This window comes from Lagenorhynchus albirostris, chromosome 9, assembly GCF_949774975.1.
Source record: "Lagenorhynchus albirostris chromosome 9, mLagAlb1.1, whole genome shotgun sequence".
In the NCBI taxonomy this organism is placed as follows: Eukaryota; Metazoa; Chordata; class Mammalia; order Artiodactyla; family Delphinidae; genus Lagenorhynchus; species Lagenorhynchus albirostris.
This window is the reverse complement of record NC_083103.1, coordinates 93,589,951-93,612,020: the sequence shown is the minus strand read 5'-3', so window position 1 is coordinate 93,612,020 and position 22,070 is coordinate 93,589,951. Positions and strand designations below refer to the sequence as shown.

Below are 22,070 nucleotides of genomic sequence, written 5' to 3'. Positions count from 1 at the left end.
GACTTCCTATTAGAGAAAGCATTCCACACACCGCACTGGCACGAAGTGTAAGGAAGCTCCCATCCTCGTGGAGATCTTATCCTATATCTCCTGTCTGGTCTCCCTAGACTTGTCCAGTGACCCCAAGGCCCATGTGCCCACTCTCGTGTAGTCCCCAGAATGATCAACTGAGGGCGAGCCCAAAGGGAGTGCCGCCGGTTGCCCCAGGCCTCCCCCGGGCTCCTGACCTCCTCCAGGTCCTTGCACACGTCCTCCAGGGCCTTGGTGCCTGGCGGGTCCTTGGCCGCCTCCTGAGCGCTGGCCAGCTCGTGGCGCCAGTGCTGCTGGGCAGCCTTCAGAGCCGTCTGCCGCCTCCGCATGGAGCGCGTCTGCCGGACCAGGAACTCCTTGGCGCTGCGGAGAGCTACCCCCTCGGCAGAGAGGTAGTGCCGGGCGCTGCGGGGGGACAGGGCGGGGGGTTGGAGGGGGACACACACTCTCTGAGAACCCCTGCTGTGGGTCACAACCACTTCCCGAGCAGATGCCCATCCTGAGCACAGACTGCAGTGCTGCGGCCGGGCAGAGTGCGGGGACATCGCCACTAAATACCCACAGAGCGCGGGGCACGGGCTGCGCTGAGTCCTCCCACCCTGACTATGAAAGGGAACGTGCCTGAGGCCTCCAGAGACGGCTAGACACTCCCATCAGCCTGACCCACAAGCAGAGGTCAGCAGATGCCAGAGATCACCATGGGCACCTTCTTGGCTTGTCAGAGACGATTCCTCAGGCACCCAGGGCCCCTTCCCTGAACCGAGCCCCGCTGGAGACCACCGTCACGTTTCAGTCCACCCCGGCTCTGTGACGCAGGCACTCACTTACCCCTTCCTGGCATCCTCAACGCAAAATAAGACAGGTTATTGGAACTCACCTGTCCAAGGACAAGTCGGTCTCCTCCTTGCTCTGGGAGAGGGAAAAGGATACCTCTTTAGTCTGGTTCTAGGACACATAGTAGAAAAGGCCCATTGAAGGTAACATCAGATACACTATGGGCTCCAAGGACCCCAAAGTCCCTCCTAGTGGCCCAGACACAGAAATGGTTCTGCCAGCCGCTGGACTATTCACTTACAGATATAATCTGACTGATGGAGAAGGGGACTAGCAATGATAAGAATAGGAGACTAAGGTTCTATGCAGAACAGAGCCAGGACCCCTCCAGGAGCCCAGAGTCTTCCTGGAGCCCCACCCCCTCCTGGTGCACTCTTGGAGGCCCGCCCCCTCCTGGTGCCTGGAGCCTTGCCCTAGCCCAGCCACCCTGACCCTCCCAAGGCACGGAAAAGCTCACCGCCCCAAGGGATTTCCTCAGGTCCTCAATGTGGAGATCAGGCTCAAATCGTGAGGAAGCATCACTCTCTTCCACCGCCAGCTCTTTCAGCAAGTCCTGCTTCCTCTGAGCTTTGGCCTCCAGGTCACTGTGGTGGGAGACGAAGGGGGGAGGTGGGGGGAGGCAGGGTCACATGACGAAGCAGACCAGGCAGCACACTGTCAGGACTCCTGGGGGGAAGGAGGGAGAACCATCTCCATCCCTTCACTCCTGTCAAAGACCCTGGAGGCAGAGCTGGGGCGTGAACAGTAGAACCAGGGACCCCCGGCTACTCACAGCCCCAACTCCCCACAAAACGCAGCCCCTCCACCTGGCCCCACCTCTGCCTGTTAACTGGGCCGTGAGTAGAAAGGGCCCATGAGCAGCAGAGGGCAGAGGGCAGGCGAGAGGCAGTAGGGGTGGCTAAGTGCAGGGGTACAGACCACCTGACATGCTTCTGCAGCCTCTGACTCTGGGCCTGCAGCAAATCCACCTGGGACTCCAGCTCCAACTTGCGGGCCTGAAGCTCCTCGAGGATTCTTCGGAGCTGCCGGTTTGACTCCAGCAGGTGGCTGTGCTCCTTCTTTGCCTCCTCCAGGTGCTGACGGGTGGCTGCGGCTTCCTGGGGGCAGGAGGAAAGAGAGACACACCCAGAGACATGGGGGGTGGGGGGGCGGGGCAGGCAGGGAGCGGGCAGCACCAGACAACAGGGAAGAGCAACGGGGAGAGGATGGAACCAGGCACACTGAAGGCCTGTGTCTGCCGTCAGCGGCAGTGTCCCCCACCGGGCCCACCCCCGGCGGCTCCTGAGCTGGTCCCACACGCTGGGGCTATTTGTGCAATAGCAGCCAACATGGCCTGGAACCCAATTCCGTGGACAGATCCGGTGAACAAAGGGGTGCGGGAGGGAAGGAAATGGAATAGGGGAGATAGAGAGGACAGGAGAGGCCGCCAAACCTCGCGCTCCAACGCAAACTGCCTCTGCACATTGAGGAGCTGCTGCTTCTCCTTCCGGGCGGCCTCCTCCTGCGGGCGAAGGAGAGGACCGGCCATTTGGCCATCTCCGGGCCCCGGGTCCTCTCCCGGGGAAGCTGACTCCAAGGTCCAGGGTCCCCAAGAACCTGTCCTCCGCCCCCGCTCCCGCACCTGGACATCCAGCTGAGCCAATCTGGCCTTGACATCCTTGGTTCTGGTTTCAAGCTCCACCTCTAAATCTTGGAGTTTCCTTTCCTGCACAGAAGTGTAGGTGGAGAGAAAGCCGTGAGCGTAGCAAGAGCACAGGCACGTGCTGAGCGGCAGGAGGGGTTTGTGACCTACCACCCCATACCGCCCACTCCAAGCTGGGCTGGCTTCCCCCACTTGCCCCCACGGCCTCCCAGCAGAGCACCACCTCTCGTCTATTTCAGCGGGGGCGAGGAGAGGCGAAGGTGCCAACCCCGAGGCCCTGGGGCTGCTGACCTCCACCTCTAGTCCTGGGGATGCTCCCCGGCCCAGAAAACAAAAGCGCAAGATGCCCCAGCTTGCGCATGGCCAGCGAGAGACCCCCACCCCTGAAGCTGTCAGGCTCTGTCTGCTGCTGCTGCAGTGCCGGCCCCCAGCACTTTTCTACCCGGGGTGGAGGGGTCGGGCAGGGCGGGCCCCAAGCGACCGTCTGTCCGGGGCCCCCACCTGCTCCCGGGGCCGCCGCCGCAGGTCCTCGAGCTGCCGGTCCTGCTCCTGCCTCACTGTCTCCAACTCCCGCTCGTGGGCCCTGCGCAGGCGCTCCAGCTCTCCCGTCAGGTGCCCCAGGAGTTCGGCCCGCTGCTTCCTCTCCTGCACGGACGATGGGGCCGCCGGTGGGAAACCACAGCCGCCTCTCCCACCCCTAAAACCACAGCCCACCCTGCAGCCTTGGGTCAGTGCCATCAGGGACCCCAACAGGCCTCTAAGGCCGGCTCTTGGAGAAGAGCAGGAGAGCACTGAGGACGGCGAGGTCCCGCCCCCAGAAAGCCTGCACCCTGGCTCTCTGCGGCTGAAACAATGCTGGTCAGACGTGCTGAGAAATCCCTGGGTGGAAGCCGGCCTCACCCACCACCCCTGCACGTACAGCCTTCGTTCTTTAAGGGAAGAGAGATCGTTACTAAATTCTCACTCTTCCTCAGCAAGGGCAGAACTGGTTTGGGAAGGGAGTCAACTACATTTCACCACAATGGGCCGCTATTTCTGCCCTGGTGCAAAGAGTCTGGGATACCGGTTCCAGTTACTGGAGGAGTAGCCTAGAAACCCTGGGTAGAGGCCTGGCTCTGGGCTAAAGTCAGCCACCAGCCCTCCCCCTCGTCCACCCCCAACGTGAGCAAGCTGGCATGGGTCCACTTAAGTCACTGAACGTTCCCACCGAAGGCTGAAGTTGGGCAGATAATATCTAAATATTGGGTGGCTCTTGCCAGTCTATTTCCTGGTGTCCTGGAATTTCTATTAACCCTGGTGGCACGGTGTTGGGTGGTTAAAATTGAAGACTTTGGAGTCAGACATTCTGGCTTGAATCCTAGCTCCTCTACTTACTAGCCAGGGTGGGCTTGGGAGAGTTGCTTACACTCCCCAAGTCTCAGTTCCCTCTTTTTAAAATAGAGATAATGATAGTATGAACCCCCTAAGGGTGTCGTGAGGACTAAATGAGGTAATATACATAAAGAGCTTAGGACAGTGCCCGACACGTCGTACAAGCTCAACACACGTCAGCTATTATTAATATGAGAGCAAAGTGCAGCCTGCTGATGGGGAGGAATCGCTCCTCACCTAATGCTTTAGGAAAAAGGCAAAACACGATCTCACCATTGCAGGGTGCCGGGAAAGAAAGCCTCCCACCATCCCTGACCACAGGTGGTCCCCTTCCCAGGCCCTCCGGCCAGCTGGGAATGACCCCGGGGTGTGTGTGACCCCGGTGTGTGTGTGTGTGTGTGTGTGTGTGTGTGTGTGTGTGTGCACGCACATGCACATGCACATGCCAGGGAACGTGGTGAAGTCACCTCAGGGTGTGGGGGGTGGGGTGTGTGGGGTGTGTGCGTGTGTGTGTGACCCTGGGGTGTGTGTGTGTGTGTGACCCTGGGGTGTGTGTGGGGTGTGTGTGTGTGTGTGTGTGACCCCGGGGTGTGTGTGTGTGTGTGTGTGTGTGTGTGTGTGTGTATGACCCCAGGGTGTGTGGGGTGTGTGTGTGTGTGTGTGTGTGTGTGTGTGAGACCCCGGGGTGTGTGTGTGTGTGTGTGTGACCCCGGGGTGTGGTGTGTGTGACCCCGGGGTGTGTGTGTGTGTGTGTGTGTGTGTGTGTGTGTGTGTGTGTGTGTGTGCACGCACATGCACATGCCAGGGAACGTGGTGAAGTCACCCCAGGGTGTGGGGGGTGGGGGGTGGGGGGTGTGTGTGTGTGTGTGTGACCCCGGGGTGTGTGTGGGGTGTGTGTGTGTGACCCCGGGGTGTGTGTGTGTGTGTGTGTGTGTGACCCCGGGGTGTGTGTGTGGGGTGTGTGTGTGAGACCCCGGGGTGTGTGTGTGTGTGTGTGTGTGACCCCGGGGTGTGTGTGTGGGGTGTGTGTGTGTGTGTGTGTGAGACCCCGGGGTGTGTGTGTGGGGTGTGTGTGTGTGTGTGTGTGTGTGTGTGTGTGTGTGTGACCCCGGGGTGTGTGTGTGTGTGTGTGACCCCGGGGTGTGTGTGTGTGTGTGTGTGTGTGTGTGTGTGACCCCGGGGTGTGTGTGTGTGTGTGTGCGCGCGTGCAAGTGCCAGGGAACGTGGTGAGGTCACCTCGGCTTCATACTGCTCCCTGGCCTCAGCCACCACTTGCTGGTGCTCCTCCTTCATCCTGTCCATCTTCCTCTCGTGCTCCTTCTCCACCTCCTGGCGCTTCTCTCTCAGGAGGCCACTGAGCTGCAGGGCAGGCGGCAGGGGTGCGACATGCAGGACTGAGGCTGGAGCAGCCCCCGGGGACTGAAGCACTTGAAGGGACTCATACACACGTGACACAACCTCCCCGATGTCCCCACGTGCACACGTCAGGTGACATACACACGGCCACACCCAGCACGCCCTCCTCCTCACATATAGGGCATGGGGGTGGAGAAGCACTTGGCCTCCAGGGAGCTAAGGCACGAAAACGGACCCTGAAGTCCTGACCCCAGCTGAGCTGTCCAAAGCAAAGCAGAGGACCCCTGGGCCAGGATGGCTCGGCCGACCGTCAGAGTGTCCACGACAGGTACACAGAGTCGAAGGAGCAGACCAGCACTCACCTCTTGCTCGTACTCGAGAACGTGATAAACTTTCTGATGAGCTCTCTGCTCCGCCCGCCCAAGGCTCTCCTGCAGCTGGGCCTCCTCTTTCTGACGAGCTTCCTCCATCTTCTTCTGGAGGCTGGAGACCACCTGAGGAGGCACCCACACAGGGGAGCGTGACCCGCAGAGAGCGCTGCAGAGTGGCCGCGGGGGACTCGTTTCCCAGGGTCCCAGCACCCATCCCCCCGGGGGCTGCAGGAGAGGGAGACTCCCTCCCTAGGGGACGGGGTGTGGGTGAAGCGGTCCCGCGGCTCACACCCCAGGATGCCCAGGGTCTGCCCCGCCAGCCAGGGCCACCGCGCCTCACCTCCCTGTTCTTGGCCTCCAGCGAGGAAGACAGCCGCTCCAGCTCCTCCCTGTGCTCCCTCTCCAGCGCGGCCACCGCCTGGGGCAGAGCAGAGGGCCTGTGAGGACGCAGGGCAGGCTGGCCGGGCTCTGAGCTGAGACGAGGAAAGCCAGAAGACCACCCCCAATGCCTCTTGACCTAAGCACTCAAGGGGAACCGCAGGCACATCTTTGATTCCTCCGAAACAACTGTCCCTCAAGTCTGCACCTCGCAAACGAACGGGGACGTGAACGCCAGAGTGGAGGGGCCTTTCAGTAAGGCTCGGTCACGGCTTCCATTCCCCCGCCTCTAGGCCACCGGTACATAGGCAACACTCCTGCCTGCGCGTCTCAGCACCACCTCCCAGAGCGCGTGCAGTACAATGACGTCCCCACACCCGCACGCCTCGCTGCAGACACCCTGGGCCTGAGAGCTGAAACTCCACCCATCACCAAAAGAAAACAAAAGTTCCATGTGGCCTATTACCTACTTCAGCCTCTTACCTAGAGACAGACCCACTGGACTGGAGGGACAGGGAGTAAGGACAAAGGAGAAAAAATTCCTCTGAGCGCGCTAGCCTCTCACTCTGAGGCAGGGGGAAAGGAGAGAAACGCGGGGTCCTCACAGCTGCCCCTCAGGGACAAGGACGAGGCCCCTTTGTCTCAAGAGCTCTGGTCTGGTTTAAGTTCTTTCAGTCACGAAATCTTCCCAAATGCACAGGCCAGGTCCACACGGGCCCAGACAGCCGGCCCGACATCTCGTTGCCCATCCACGCAGACACCCGTTCTCCACCTGGCTCCCCACCCTGCGCCCCAAGGCTGGCGCTTCCTCTTCCTCAGCGCTCAGCTCCTCCCCAGGCAGCCCAGGATCACATTGGGGTGGGGAGGGGGGCGCTCACGTCTTTCCTCTCCCCTTCTAGCCGCTCCCTCAGCTGCTGCAAGGCCTTCTCCTTCTCCGTGTTCAGGGCGGCCTGCTCTCTCTTCTCCGAAGCCTCCATGTCTTCCCTGAGACGCTCCAGCGTCTGCCTGTTTCTCTCTTCCAAGCTGGCCCTCTCAGCCTTCTGTAGAGACTCCAGCTCTTCTCGCAGCCTCTGCAGGGAAGCCTCGTGCTCGGCCCTGGGCAGACAAGCGGGTGGGGATGGGCCTGGGCACTGGGGGAGGCGGGGGTGGACCTCCAGGGGGCCGGGCAGCCCACAGCCCGCACTCACCTGATTTGGTCCTCATCCGCTTCCACGCTGCACTGCACCTGGGCGCAGAGCCGGGACAGCCTCTGGCCTTCCTGCTCTCTCACCAGGCTCTCCTCTTCCTCGGTGGCTCTCTGCAGCTGCTCCGTCAGGGAACTGTGAAGCAAAGGAAAGGCAAGTTTGTTGGCGGGACCACAAGGCCTTCCCTCTTTTAGGCATAACCCCTGGCTCTCGGCCTCCAAAAGCCCGTAGCCTGCCTGTGAAGCTTCCTAAGTCTTTTTTTTTTTTTTAATTTATTTTTTATTCATTATTTATTTTTGGCTGCCTTGGGTCTTTGTTGCTGTGCGCGGGCTTTCTCTAGTTGCAGCGAGCGGGGGCTACTTTTCGTTGCAGTGCGCGGGCTTCTCATTGCAGTGGCTTCTCTTGTTGCAGAGCACGGGCTCTAGACATGCAGGCTTCAGTAGTTGTGGCACGTGGGCTCAGTGGTTGTGGCGCACGGGCTTAGTTGTTCCGCGGCATGTGGGATCTTCCCGGACCAGGGCTCAAACCTGTGTCCCCTGCATTGGCAGGCGGATTCTTAACCACTGCACCACCAGGGAAGTCCGAAGCTTCCTAAGTCTTAAAGACGAGTCTAACCTCAGCCTCTGGGTCCTGCTGTCTCCCTCTAATACCTCCCCAGGTTAGAGGGGCTATGAACCACCTGCTCTTTGCAGCCGGAAGCAGATTACAGGCTCCATGATCCCAGCACAGCATTTCTGCCAAAGGCTCTCCTCGGCCTCCAGGTTCACCTTGGTGGCGTTCACTCAAGGTGGGATCCAGTCTGACTCCAGCCCAGCTCTGGCCACAGCAGATGAGCCACCCCCCCCAAACCCCACTACACTCTTCCCTGCCTCTTGGCCTTTGTTCATGCTGGTTCCCCCATCTAGAATCCCCTTTCCTACCTGATGAACCCATGTTCCTTGTTCAACACCCAGCTCCCTCCTCTCAGAGAAGTCTTTCCAAGTTCATCAATTACCTTTCTGCTCCCAACACACTTTATATGAGGACCTTTCTTAAGCATGCCGCTCGGTGCCACGCATCACACTGCACCATAATTAATTAATCTTTTGTATGTGTGTTTTCCTTACAAGCCTGGGAGCTTCTCCAGAGAAAGAGTCTTGTCTTAAAACCTGTTTTATCCTAAGTGCCAAACACAGTAACAGATATGACGTAGGTACTCAATGCATGTTTGTTGAATTTGAACAGTATCAACCAGGCCTAAACTATAAGCAAGCTTTCATTATCTATGAGGGGTACCTTACTTGCAGACTAACGATAGTACCCTTCTCATCCCAAGCAGACAACCCTCCTGCGGCCCCCACGTGACCAGGGGCTGTGTGCTGTGCACGATTCAGAAGACAATTTCTTTGAAAAGCTTCTGGAGTGAATTCCAAAGCCAGAAAAGATTTAGGTTCATTTCCTATTTTAAGTTATCAGCACCACTGCTCTCTTCCACGATGACAGAAAATTTGAGTGAAGTAAAAATCCTTCCTTCTAGATTCCCCAGAAACCCTTTCTCTTCATCCCATGGCCAAATGTTACATGTAGCACCGCAGAATGGCAGAGCTGGAAGGGTCTTTAGAGGTTAAGTCCTGCATTTTACAACTCTCTCTCTTCATCTTACAACTAAACTCAATCTCCTTGTTTTGTAACTAAAGAAACTGAGAGTTAGCCTGCCTGCCTTACTGCCTGCTTTCTCATTCGAGAATTATTTGCTACAAGGTCAGCTGGGGTTTCCAGAAATTTCTACCAAGTGGCAGTTTCCCAGCAAAGAGGAGGCGCCACCCCTCAGAAAGGCTCACACGTAAACAGAAACAGGGTTCTCGTGATAAACTACTTGGAAGACAGCCAGGCAAGGCACTGCCCACAGAGAAACCACTTAGGCAAGACCGCTGACACTGTACTGATTTCGACTGAAAATATTTACAATCAAGAGCCATCATTTATTGAGCAACTACTGTGTTTCAGGCCCTGAGTCGGACACTTTTGGCGGCTGGTTTTCACCACGACTTAAGAGGTCTCTGGGAGGCCCCCTCTGCAGTTGGGGGGTTTGGGGAGGGACAAAAGGCACAGTCAGCCCAGCTGAGGGTGACTGGGAAGAGAGAGGAGCCTGGTAGGTGGGCAGGGAGACACCACGGGGATTTCCTCCCAGGCACTGCCTCTCAAGGTAAGCTGAGTTGCACCCTGTTTGGGTGGGCCCCCGCCCCAAGTTTCAGTTGGTTGGAAGAGGAAGATGCTGCGGGAAGATCTGTCCTCTGGGATGCACTCTGGCTGGGGATCCAGGAGGGGTGACATAAGGATGGACCCAGGGTCAGTAGACCCTGTGTTGGGCTAATGAGAGAGACTGTCCCCAACCCTCTGGGTAGTTGGGTGTTGGCTTTGTTAGTTTCTCTAAATTAAGCATAAATATTTTTATAAGTCTTTGCTACATATGATAGAAAAATAGCAAGTCTCTAGCACTTTCGGATGTTCTGTCCAAGAGGACAAGATTTAGCCTTTAGTTTACTTGCTAAGTAAGTGAAATATATTAACATCTTTTTGTAGCACCTTTCCCATCCTGGGACTGTGACAGAGATTGCTTACTACCCTTCTCAATATCCATTCTCCCATTTTTCTTTACTAAGAGAACCCTGATTTTTTTTCTATCAGGTACAGAGGACCAGCTGAAGGACTACATTTCCCAGTTAGCCTTTGCAACCAGGGGTAGCCAGCCAGATATAAGTGGAAATTATTGGGTAAAGTTTCCAGGAAAACTCCTTTAAAGAATAAGCAGAAGTTATTGGGTAAAATTTCCAGGAAAGTGCCTTCAAAGGGACTGAATGAGCTAGAAGGTACCCCTAATCTTCCTGCCTGGAGCACAGATACGATGGCTGGAGATCCAGCAGCTATACTGGACTGTAAAGAGACCCTGAGAGTAAAACCCAGCACTAAAGATGGCAGAGACATGAAAGGAGACCAGGGACCTGGTGACTCTGTGTAGCCATCATGCCAGCCCTGAACTGCCTCTTCCTATAAAACTCCAGCATACATACACACAATCCTGTACACGTGGGCCCAGCCCAGGCTTCCGTGTCGCATTTGTCTAGGGCCTCGCAGACAGCTACTCAAAGAGCAGGAACCCAAATAGAAACTTCTGGGTCCGAGAGCACCTCACGTGGTCCCTCCCAATCTCAGCGGGTTCCAACAGGGCCCTGACTCCCAAGAGAGAGGACGATGTAGTTGTTCTCCGGAGACAAAGCGCCTGGGTTAACCGGGGCTCTGCTGCCTACAAGCCTCCATACCTGGGACGAGCTACTTAACCTTTCTGTGCCTCAGTTTCTTCGTCTGTATTATAGATGCTACAAAACAGAATTGATGACGACACCTCATAAGGGCCATTCCGAGGACTGAACAAATTAATAGACATAGAGCATATGGATCAGTGTAATCTCTCAAAAAATGTTAGCTACCCTCATTACGATCACGCCTCCCAAGTCCTCCCCAAAAAGAGGAAAGGCACGAGCCCTGGCCAGGGAGCCCACCCCTCCACACGGGCCACTGGAGGGCAGTCCTGGAGGGGCCCCGGGCATCCCCGTGGCTGCCAGGGTGGGAGGAGGGTGTCCCTGCACAGCTGGGGCAGCTGGACTGGGGTCGGGGCGGGACCTGAGCGCCTTCTCTTTCTGCCGGTGAAGCTGCAGGGTCTCCGCCGCCTCCTCCTCCTGCCACAGCTTCTCCTGCAGCCGCGGCATCTTCTCTCGCTTGGACTCCAGGAGCCCCCTCTGCTCTTGCTCGAGTCCTTGGGCCACCGCCTCTTCCGAGGCCTTCAGTGCAGCCTCTGAGAGCTGCTCTGGGGGAGCCACAGGCTCTGTAGATCGCCTGCCAAGGGTGGAAGCAGCATTTCACTAGGTTTACTATCCACCCACCTTTCGGCATTAGGATTTATAGATACAGAACAGCACATACGGAACCCTAACAGAGGGCCCAGGGTCAGGAATCGTAAGTGCAAATCACTGTACCCAAGGGCGGGCAGCAAGGCTACCCTCTCGAAGACACAGGCAGCATTTGTTCTATAGGACAAGCCCCACGGTGGCTGTCAAAGGCCCCGAGAGCCTGGGGATGAGGGTGCCCCGTAGGAGGCTCTCAGGGCACCTGGTGGGTTGTGGCCAGAGTGAACACCCAAGCTGTGGCTCAAGGGCTGGCGGCAGCAGGAAGAGAGCAGAGCTCTGTCCCTCACGGACTCCTCCCCAGAGTGGCTCATGGCCCTGTTTCCGACTCCCTACCAGGGCTCTCCCTGCTACTCGAGGCTCAAGGCCAGCAGTTTGGGAAGTCCCCAGAGGCTGCTCTCTGACTCTCAAACTGAACAGAGGCCAGTGTGTACGAGCCAGCGGGAGAAGTAGCAGCATGTCTCCTCGCTGCTAGAGCTCCTAGCCCTGAGACCTAGAATAGTCCATGGAGGCCCAGGAATGGGAAACCGTCCTCCCCACTCTGCCAAGGGAGCCGGGCAGGAGACCCTTCCCTAAGCCAAAGACAGGAGCAAGAGCACAACCAGATGCCAGGCTCCATATCTCCCCGATGATGCCACAGCTTCATCTGCTTAGAGTGAATTCACTGTTTGGAAATGTGTAAAAGAAATTCTAACCTGGATGCATAAGGCGGGTGGTAAGATAAGGAACACTGGTATCGGTTAAAGAGATGTCTATAATGAAGGCTGTTATGTTGCTTGTATTCTGGTTCTTAAAGATACCCAAAGAGAAACCCCAAGAACATTTTAAGCAACGAAAGCATAAGCGGGATAAAGTGTTTCGCCTCCCAGAGCGGCTTTCCTAAAGGCCAGGACATGCTGGCATTCCCAGGTCCCTAAATCTTACATCAGAAATTGGTCTGGCCACCCAACCACCATCTTCTCCCGCGGTGCTCCAGCCGCGGCAGGCCTGGCACGGTGGCCCAGTGGACCCCAACGGCATATGGGCGTGGTCCAATCAAGGACAAGAGGGGCCAGAGCCCAAGAGGGGAGCCAGTCCCCCGTCCACCGCTGGGGATGTAAAACTCCCTCCTCCCTCAGCTCCCACACTGCAGGAGACAGAAGGCAGCGGGCGGGATCAAATTAGAAGAGCAGAAGTAAACAAGGGCTCTGGAATTCCATTTCAGCCCCTTGAGGCCAGAGAGAGAAGGAAGACACAAAAGGCTTCTGCTATCTCTGAAATATCATTAAGATCTTTCCTAAAATCATGACTCAGACCAGAAGCAGTCCTGAGTCCTGCCTTCAGTTCTCTTCTGCTCCCAAGCCCGTCTCCCCGCTTCCAATTCCCAGCTTCCTCTCAGTCCCCTGTCCCAGCCCGACTGATGCAGATGTAAGACGTGGCTGCCACCTCCTCTGAGAATACCGCCCTCGGAAAGAGCCTCCCCCCGCAGCTCTCAGCCTCATCAACCCTCCAACTCATTTCCAGCCTGAGCTGAAATCATCTTTTTTCCCTGAGATGGTACCTTTTAATGTCTCTCTCCCCTGTGGGCTACGTAGCTGTGTGGAGCCCTGGGGACAGATGCTGCGGAGAGATGGGGCATCAGCCGGCGTGCCCGTGTGTGCCCAGGCTGCACGCACCACTGAGCCTGCCTGCACGTCTGGCACACAGGCAAATGGGGCTGCTTTTCAGTGCGCCTCTCCTCCGTGTCCCTGTTTTAAAGATCGAGTGTCCCAAACTCCCAGCTTAGGTCCGAGGCGGTCAAACAGTGAGCCTGAAAGATCTACGAGATAACTGGGCAGTTGAAGACTCCAGAGGAAGAGGCAGGTCCGATTTCTAGGCCACTCCTCAGGTATCAGCATCAGTGAGACACAGTTTGCAACAGTTAGTGGCCAAGAAGAGGCTCAGTAAGAGCGTCGTCCTTTCAGACGGGCCACCGAGTTACTCCGAGCCGTATGAGGGAAAGCAAAGAGAGAAGGCGGGCAGGGAGGGAGGAGAGGGAGGCGGATATGATACCCATGGCCCTGAAATGGCCAGGGTACCACTAAAACTCAGATCACTATCAGGGATCTTGTCTCCGCTCACTTTCAACCCAGTTGTTTTAATTCATTTACCCTCTCTCTATACACACCTCATGAAAGATGCTGGGATGACAAACGGAAGGGTACCCTTGTTTCCCAGACCCAGGCCTCTGGCCACAAAGCACACACAGCGGTGGCTGCTTGCTAGCCCTGCACTCCCTGACCTGCCCTTTGCTCTGAACTCCTCCTGATTCAGCTTGACAATATCTATGCAGGTGACAGACTCTACTAATCATGCTTTTTATTTTCTGTATTTCATGATGTTATGGCATCTGAAAAAGCTGGCTGGTCAAGGAGAGGGTGCCCCCTCCCAGATCAGCCGATCCTGAGAGACAGCAAAGGGAGTATGTCTTTCACATGCAAACCAACCAATCCCTACACCCCCTACCATCTCCTGATCTATTTCCCACGCCCCAAATCACCCAGGGCCAGGCACCAGGTAACTAGAGACCAGGCCCAGAGCCCTCCAAAATTATTCAAACTTTCCACCCCTCCACTCGCTCAGGGTACTTACCCTGTCTCGCCCATTGCTTCCCACGAAAACCCCAATGAAGGCTCTGGGTTATGCTCTTCCTTCTCGCCTCTTCGGCCTCCTGGCCAACCCTGGTCCTTCCCCAAGTGGCCCCACCCGGCGTGGCACGCCCTCTTCTCTCTGGAAATATAAGGAATAAATTCTTCTTTCAGTGGCATGGGCCTCTCTGTGTTGTCACTCAGTCACCTTCATAAATGAAAATCCCATGGATACAAATGAGGCACAGACACAGAGCCACTCCCCACGAGTCCCAGAAAATCAATCCATTCTTAACGTAGCTGTGAAGATTAATAACAAGGAAGTTATGGAGCCTGAGAAGACTTAGGAAAGGAACAGAAGACATTTCCTAAGGGCGCTGTGTAAACTGAAACTGTGTGGTCCAGGAGAGAGCCCCCCAGCAGGGGCAGCCTCACTGGGATGGGAGGAGAAACGCAAAGGAAGGGGACTCATCAGCCCAGGCAGCCAGGAGGAGCCTCACTGGCCAGCTTCTCTGCCAGAAGCCCTGGGAAAATGCCCTCTGACCTCTGCCCAGAGGGTCCTGTTTCTGAACCCCACTCACCTCCTGTCCTCATCAAAAGCACCCTGATCTGGCTGCCCACAGCCACCCAGGGCACCTGGGAAAGCTATGTCATTCCTCAGGGGCAGAGCTGTCACTGTGGGATATATCACCACCTGAAAAACGGGCTACCCCTTCCCTACATCACTCCTGCAGCGCTACAGCGATGACATGAGACTGTGCACTCACGTGCCCCGCCAGCTCTCGGTGACGCTTCCTGTGAGTAATCAGGGCATGAACCTGTCTCTGCCCAACAGTCAGCCCGAGTCCTGAGGACGCTTCATCCTCTTGTACTGCTCAGCTCACGGACAGGAAAACCTGTGTCACCCTGACACCCGTTTCTCTCCATGCAGAGAAAAGGCACGGTGGCTACAGAGCAAGGGTCAGAAGTCGACGGCTCGGGCGACTGGAGGGCTCGGGTCCTAATTCTGCAACCGACTGGCGACGTGACCTTGGGCAAATCACTTCACCTCCCTGAACCTCAGGTTCCTGATCTCTAAAAGGGGTGAGAAAGGGGAGGAGAGCGGAAAGGCTTCTAAGTTTTAGACGTGCTTGGTGCAAGAGCACAGCTGAGCTTGGAACCCAGGCACTAAAGATATATACTGTGTCCTGGATAATTCCATTCGTATGAAGTTAGAGAACTGGAAAAACGAATCTATGGGACAGAAGCTAGAATAGCGGTGACCTAGGGCAGGTGGACTGAGAGGAAAGGGGCCTGAGGAAACTTTCAGGAGGGATGCAAATGTTCTGCTAATGATCTGGGTGGTTGTGATATGGTGTATACGTATGTAAACGCTCACTGACTTGGACATTTCAGATGTACGTACTTTCGTGTATATAAATACCTCAATAATTTTTTCAAAGAAAAACATGCTTGGTAGAGGGGAAAACACGCTTTACCAGGTTTCTGCTAATGACCCAGGAGATACCCTACCCCCTCCCCCTCGCTTCCAGCCTCGTAGCCCAGGTGCTGACCAGGGGAGCCCCGGGGGCTGCTGAGGGGTCAAGGTTGCACGCAAAACCAAGGGTTCGCTCACTCTCCCCCCACCCCACTCCTTGAGCCGGAGCCAGAGCAACCCCTCCCCACCGTCCAAGACCAGATGGGCACTGAAGCAATCCACACACAGTGCAGGGCAGGGACAGATGTGAAAACTGGCCCTTACGCCTCTGGCGAGACTGGCAGGGTGGGGCCGACCGCCACCTTCTCCTTGGGCCCCTCGGCCTCATCCTGCCCAGGGCCCGGCCCCTCAGCCTGGGAGCACTGCTCCTCGCCCCTCTCGTGGGCGGCGGGTGGGCTTGGGATCTCCTCCCTTCACAGCAACAAGGAAGCAACTGTGTTAAAGCCAGAGGAAGGTGAGAGGCTCCAGGTGTACCCCATTCAGGGTCAAAGGTCTGTGATGGGGACAAAGGAGGCAGCGGCCCTGGCAAGACCTGTGGTTTCCCTATCTCAGGTCTCAGATCCCAGCTCCCCTCCCTGCCTCTCCCCGAGCAGTTTACACTGAGGGACCAGAGATTCGCGTCCCAGGTGGGTGCAGAATGGTTATGGCGCCCAGGAGAGGCTCTGCACACAGCAGAGTTCCACGGATGCTGCCGACTAAACACGGCTGCTATGCAGCCTCCCCCAGTGACTCATTCCAACCAGATGAGCTCTAAGACCAGCGTCTTTCTCTTGCCAGGGGAGCAAACTAGCAAGTCTACACCGGCTCTGGAGCAGGCTAGGGAGTGAAGGTCCTCTCAGCTGGCCTCAGGGAAGCCCCGGGCCCCGCACCCAGCAGGGCTCCCCACAGGCTTGCTGAGTGACTAGCAGTGGGATGCCTGCTGGGAAGGAGGGGGCTGGCAGGTGGGGACCGGGAGAAATGGCCCCCCTGGCAGGAACAGCCTAGTCCAGGGTGACAGCAGTCTCTGCCCCGGCCCCTGGCAGGAGGGCAGCTGGGTCAGAAGACATACTTGCCAGTTCCAGAGTTTCTAAGCTCCCCTAATCAGACTGTGCACCCCAACTTTAGCTGTAGGCCAAGGACGAGGAAGAGGCAGATTTCCTAACTCTCCAGCTTGTGTGAAACACTCAGCAGAAATGTCTGTAGCGGATGCTTAGGCTGCAACCCCGCCCCCTGCTCTCCCCACCTCTCCAGGCCCGCCACGCCCACCCTGGGAGGCTTCCAGCCCACCCTTACCTCTGCAGGGAACCAGGGGGCGTGGGGCTGCCTGCAGAGCCCTCCCCAGGCTCCTCTGCCCCCTTCTGTTCCAGCTGCTCCTCCAGGGGCTGCGGGGGCCCTTCATCCGTGGCCTGGCTGTGAAGGGGGCTCTGGAGCCGCTCCCCATGCAGAAGAGGAGGAGACAACCTGGGCAGAGCAGCAGAGTCAGGGCCTCCACTCGGACAGCAGCAGGAGAACTGGGGAGTGGAGTACGGGGACCGAGGTCCATGCCTCCTGCGGGCTGGACCTCAGCCGGGGCCCCACCTCCATGGAGAGCCCACGGAGGCCAAAGCAGCCAGAAAAGCAGGACGAGGGAACTCCCCCCGGAGCTCTCCCTTTGCCTGGACTACACTCAGCCTTCCCAGGTCCCTGGGCTGCATTTGCTTGGCCCAGGAGTGAGAGCGGGGCACACTCACAGGTGTATGCATTCCTGCCATCACTGGGGCCGGGGAGAGTGTGTGTGTGTGTTGGGGGCGGGGGGTGATGATGGAAGAACTGAGCAGAAAACAGGGAGAAAAAGAGAAGCCAGACTCCAATGGTCAGACTATAGGCGATGCAGGAAGCTGCAGCTTCAAGTAAGAATGCTGATAGCTTTTCAGGGTCCCAAAAGTGTCACGACCACCCGCTTCCCCTTCCAGGGTGGCAGCCCTTCTCTTATCATGGGCTCAGGCCTGAGAAGCTGGAAGCTCCTGTCTCTCAATCTCTCTCTCTCTCACACACTCTCTCTCTCTCTCTCTCTCTCTCTCTCCTCTCTCTCTCACTCACACACACACACACACACACACACACACACACACACACACAGAGCCACGGCCATTTCTGGTGTGGTAAGGCCTGGCTCGGAGCTCTGAGCTGCACTACCGACCCTCTAACATGGTCCCCCGGACCTCGAGCAGGCTATCCAGCCCTGGCCCACGAGCAGGGACACACAAGGCTTCATCCAATCTGATGAAAAGGACAGAGCCTTGTCCCCACAATGGTGCTATGGGCACAAAGTACTCCCATATGCTCCAGCAGTACCTCCCACTCCTAACTTGGTTTGCGTACACACACACACACGCACACGCACATGCACACACGCAGACTCTGCAAGGCCATCCAGTCAGTTCACCATCTGCCTTCAGGCAGGAGCACTCTGAGGTACGTAGACCAAAGCCAGGAATTCTGCCCAAGTCCACGCCATCCCAAAGTCCCTGAGGGTGGCCTCCCACGCACTATACCTCTCCGAGCCTCTGGACTTCTTGCTCTGCAGCTCATCTTGGCTGGACTGGCTGGCATCCTTGTCTTCTCTCCCCAACCTCTGGGCCTGTAGGCAAGTAGCAGTGGAAAGTGTATACTTTGGGGGTTGGGGGGTCTGCATTGGGTCCTTTAATCCTCCAACTGACTCTCATGCCAGGAGGAAGCACTGAGAGGGGGCTCTTGGTGAGTGAGGACCACTCGGGATGCAGAAGAGAAGGTCGCCTACTGCACAGTGAAGGCCCTGGGGCTTTGGCTAAGCCCCCAGGCTCACAGCTGCTCCCAGGGCCAGCCTTGCTGGCCTGGGGAGGATGAGTCAGGCACTAAAGCCACTGCAGGCAGAGGCAGAGGCTGAAGCAGAACACATAAGAAAAAGAAAATGCTGCCTTCTGCAGTTGGAAACCCCTCACTGCCAGTTGTACAAAGCGGAGCCATCCATGAACACCCCAGATCCACAGAGGCCCCAGACCACCAGTGTCAGTGATAATCGGGGACGCTCAAATTAAGCGAACAAGACTGGGCACAGCAGACAAGTGCGTCAAAGAGGAAGGACCCTGGAGGCATGGAGACTTGGTGAAATGACAGAGAGCTGTACTCCAGACGAGAAGGGCACTGTGTGGGCACGTGAAGGGAGGAAGACGGGGCGCTCCTCTGCTCCCCCGACACCCAGGTCCCATCAGTAGACAATGATGCCCCCTTCCTAGTCAGGGATTTTACCAGCCAGACAGCGCAAAACAAACAAAAAAAGCCAACCCCAAATCTCATTTTAAAGCTTAGGCGTCTAGGCGAATTTAGCAAGCTGGTGAAAAAGGACTATTCTTGACACAGTCACATATTTTCTGCAGGGGTGAGGTCGCGCGGGGAGAGTAGGGCAGTCAGCCTGGACTCACCCCTCTGTTCTAGCACCTCCTGCACTACGAAACGGGATAGCAAACCAGCGCTCACAGGGCTTCTGGTGAAGATTAAATGAGATCACGTACAGAAAGCCCGACTCCGGCCCAAAAGAAGGCATAATGCCACAAATACGAGCTCTCCTCATACCCCCTCTCCCCTTCCCCAGCCTGAGGAAAAACAAAACACAGAAGAAACCAGCTTTGCCAGTGCCAGTCCCCATCCTGGGACCTGCACTCCTTCTGTCACACTGACAGGAGCCCTGTCTGTTCCGGGACACGAGGGCTAACAGGAGCCGTGGGGCAGGAGACAGACAGCTCACTCCATCTTCGCCAGCAGGGCTCCGGCCGGGCTGGTACACCTCCGCGTCCCCAGCCCCATGCCCCCAGCCCCCCACACCTCTCCACTGGCAGCCTCAGCCCCGGCAGCTGTGGCCGACTCTGCCATCTGGATGGGTCTGAACTACAGGCCAGCTCCCCCAGATTACATGAAAAATAGCAATGCTGCCTGGGAGTGCCTCCTGGTGCCCGCAGCAGAAGGGCTCCCTGCCAGCGCTGCCACTCCTAATCGCATCAGCCGGGCAGAGACCGCAGACAATGGCGGGGCGGGCCGCCCTTCTCCCACCCCACCTCCTTCCCTTCCAGAGCTCAACTCACAACTTGTCTTCCCTACAATTCACAACGAGCTCAGCAGACAGCTCCCCCTCTCTTTTCAAGGAAAAACAAAAACAAAAACAATCACACAGGCCAATCTATTTCACAAACTAAAATACAAGATGGGTAACAAAGTGCAGTGATTGTAATTAATATCGGCGGACGGAGCCCTGAATCAGAAAGGACAAGCTACAGACAAGGCCTGTCTATTTCCTTCTTATTTCACCTTCCATATTTCTGCTAGAAACTCAACTAGCCCCCAGCTACAGAATAAGGGACACCTTGGGTAAGTACGCAGACAGAGGTATTTTGAGCAGAGTTTTTACCTGCTCCCTAGACATTTTTGCCCGAGAAAGGGAGTCAAAGGAACCAGACAAAGAAATCAGGCATATCGGCACTCTTCAGAAAGGGGAGACACAAGCACATGCTAAGCCTCCGGTCTCAGACTGCTCGAAACACCACTTCCCCAACCTAAACTTAGCTCCGGGGTTTTGTTTTTTGTTTATGATGCAGTCCTCAGTTTAATAAATCCCAGTAAGTCACAGTGCATTCATAAAGCAGAATGCTATGCAACCAATAAGAGGAGTAGGGCAGACCTGAAATAGCACAGAAATCAGTTAAGGGTCTATTCTCGAATTTGAAGAGCATATTGCCAAGCAGTTTTTAATAGCACAGTTCCAATTTCTGTAGGGAAAAAAAAAGATTAACAAATAGAAAATAAATACATGCTTATATGTGTACAGAAAATTGTCCGGAAAGGCACATGAAAAATGTTAATGGAAACTAACAGTCCCTACCTGCGGGAGGGAGTAAGGCTGCAGGAAGTAGAAGACTTTGACCTTCTGTATTATTTGAAATAACTTTATGGTCATTTTTTGTAACCTATTATAAAACTCATCATGTTTGTAATTCATTATAATCATTATCTTGACCGTGGTGGTGATTTGAAAGGTGTATACATATGGTAAAACTTATCAAATGGTACCATTTATATGTGTCCAGTTTATTTATGTCAATTGGATCTCAATAAAGATGCACAAAAAATGTTTAAGTGAACAAAAATTAATTTAGCTCAGTTCTAAGCTTCTGTGCTGGCCCTGGCCTTGGGAGAGATCCAGAGAATATGGAAAACGGACAAGTGCCCCCCGGAAAGACAAAGGGGACTGTACCTATGGTTCTATCCGTCCCACAAAGAGGCTGCTTCCTGTCCCTCCAGCTCTACCTCCCTGCTCAGCCCCTCCGTGCCCTGAACTGAGGGGCAGACACAATCCCGCAAAGGGCTCCACACGGTCAGCCAACCTGAGCACCCAGCGCTGCCCCACGCTGGTCATGAGATACAGCTTAGGGCCCCCTCTGCCAGGGCGGCTGCCAGAGGGTGCTCATGAGAACCAAATGCAAGCCAGGCCCTGGTACTGCTTTATACCAAGTGGCATGGCCCAAAAAGAGGCTGCTCGCCTCATGAGGTCTTAGGCAGGCCCTAGAAATCTGTCTTCTTTAAAGCCCCCCAAGTATTCTAATGCTGGCCAGATTCTGGAGACGGAGCAATGGAAATTCACCTTGCCCGGCCTACTCAGCAAGGTGTCTCTCAAATCACCTGCTCCAAAGCCTTCCCGACAAACACCACCTGGCCTTGTCTGTGCCCTTCAAGGCCTCCAAACCGCAGTGCTGCAGACGGTGGGGACCAAGGTCCAGCAGAACCGAGAAGAACATGTCGGGCACAAATGCAACCGACCTTGTAACTCCATCCTGTCTCAGGACTCGCTTCACTAAGGGCACCCAGGCCTGATTCACATTAAATACCTTGTTTCACCCAAACCAAATGCCCGCTCAGACTTGTAAAGACCACATGTCAGAATCGCTCTCCTCTCAACAACCCTACAGAGGAGGCAAAAATGATCTTGGCTTCAAGCTCCTTAAGGACAGGGTCTGTGTCTGAGCTTACATCTGGCAGGGGAGACAAAGAACCATAAAACAAAAGCAGCAGCACTAAGTGGAGCAAGGGAAGGAACGATAAATCGTGCTTGGAGGAGGTGACGTCAGAGGTGGACCTCCAAGACCAAGAAAGAGCTTGCCGGGACAAAAGGAAAAGCAGCCCAGCGGGCAGAGTGGTGAAGGGGGTGGAGGGTGTGGCCCCAGGGGAACGGCGAGTGGTGGGCACAGCCGGGGCATGGGCGGTGGGCTGAGGATGAGGCTGCAGAGGTTGGATGGGCCAGGTTGGGAAGTGCCTTGAAACCCATACACTACACAGCGCTTTGCACGGGAGCAAGTGGTCGGCCCTCAGTTGCTAAGTGACTGGATAAACAGATAAATATATGGCGGTGGAGGACATGGAATGACTGAATTCACGGCAGCAACAGAGCATGTATGTCGGAAGCCCCATCACAGGCACCGTCAGGGCCTTGCCTTAATGAATCAGAAGGGAGAGAACTCCCAGAAATGCACCCTGGGATGGGCAGGACTCAGCTCTTGATTATCCTCAAAAGTGAGGCTCCAGCCCAGCCCTAGAGAGACTCACCTCCCAGCGGGCTCCATCCAGGACAGGGGAGAGCATGCCCACATCCAGCAGGTGCTCCGAGATCCGGCTGTGGAAACCGAAGTCCTGGAGATGGTAGGGACGGGGACGTCAGCTCTCCTCTGTCACGCTCAGCGCCCACCAGGGATACAGGGCCTCTCCTCCACCCCCACCTTCCAGAAAGACGCCTACTACATGCCAGGCACTGTACCAAGCACCCCGACAGCTACTCATTAATTTCACCTTCAAAATTAACACTGCGACTGGATGGAAAGGTATGTGGCAAAGCAGGTAC

General features: G+C 56.0%; 1 protein-coding gene across 3 annotated transcripts in view; it reads right to left on the bottom strand.

The window, feature by feature from the left end:
* CEP164 (centrosomal protein 164) overlaps positions 1 to 22,070 on the bottom strand; it is a 71,051-nt gene that overhangs the window by 5,624 nt on the left and 43,357 nt on the right. For 2 of the 3 annotated variants that reach the window (XM_060160458.1, XM_060160459.1), the window contains exons 10-26: positions 21,779 to 21,862; positions 17,704 to 17,789; positions 16,463 to 16,630; positions 15,455 to 15,601; positions 13,718 to 13,855; positions 10,827 to 11,039; positions 7,170 to 7,301; positions 6,861 to 7,077; positions 5,945 to 6,022; positions 5,596 to 5,727; positions 5,114 to 5,236; positions 3,008 to 3,151; positions 2,297 to 2,569; positions 1,783 to 1,961; positions 1,322 to 1,448; positions 908 to 975; positions 228 to 435 (exon numbers count right to left, since the gene is read on the bottom strand). In XM_060160458.1, coding sequence (XP_060016441.1) covers positions 228 to 435; positions 908 to 975; positions 1,322 to 1,448; positions 1,783 to 1,961; positions 2,297 to 2,569; positions 3,008 to 3,151; positions 5,114 to 5,236; positions 5,596 to 5,727; positions 5,945 to 6,022; positions 6,861 to 7,077; positions 7,170 to 7,301; positions 10,827 to 11,039; positions 13,718 to 13,855; positions 15,455 to 15,601; positions 16,463 to 16,630; positions 17,704 to 17,789; positions 21,779 to 21,862 — 2,517 coding nt within the window. The remainder of the gene's footprint in view (positions 1 to 227; positions 436 to 907; positions 976 to 1,321; positions 1,449 to 1,782; positions 1,962 to 2,296; positions 2,570 to 3,007; positions 3,152 to 5,113; positions 5,237 to 5,595; positions 5,728 to 5,944; positions 6,023 to 6,860; positions 7,078 to 7,169; positions 7,302 to 10,826; positions 11,040 to 13,717; positions 13,856 to 15,454; positions 15,602 to 16,462; positions 16,631 to 17,703; positions 17,790 to 21,778; positions 21,863 to 22,070) is intronic. The other variant, XM_060160460.1, reaches the window with a different exon arrangement.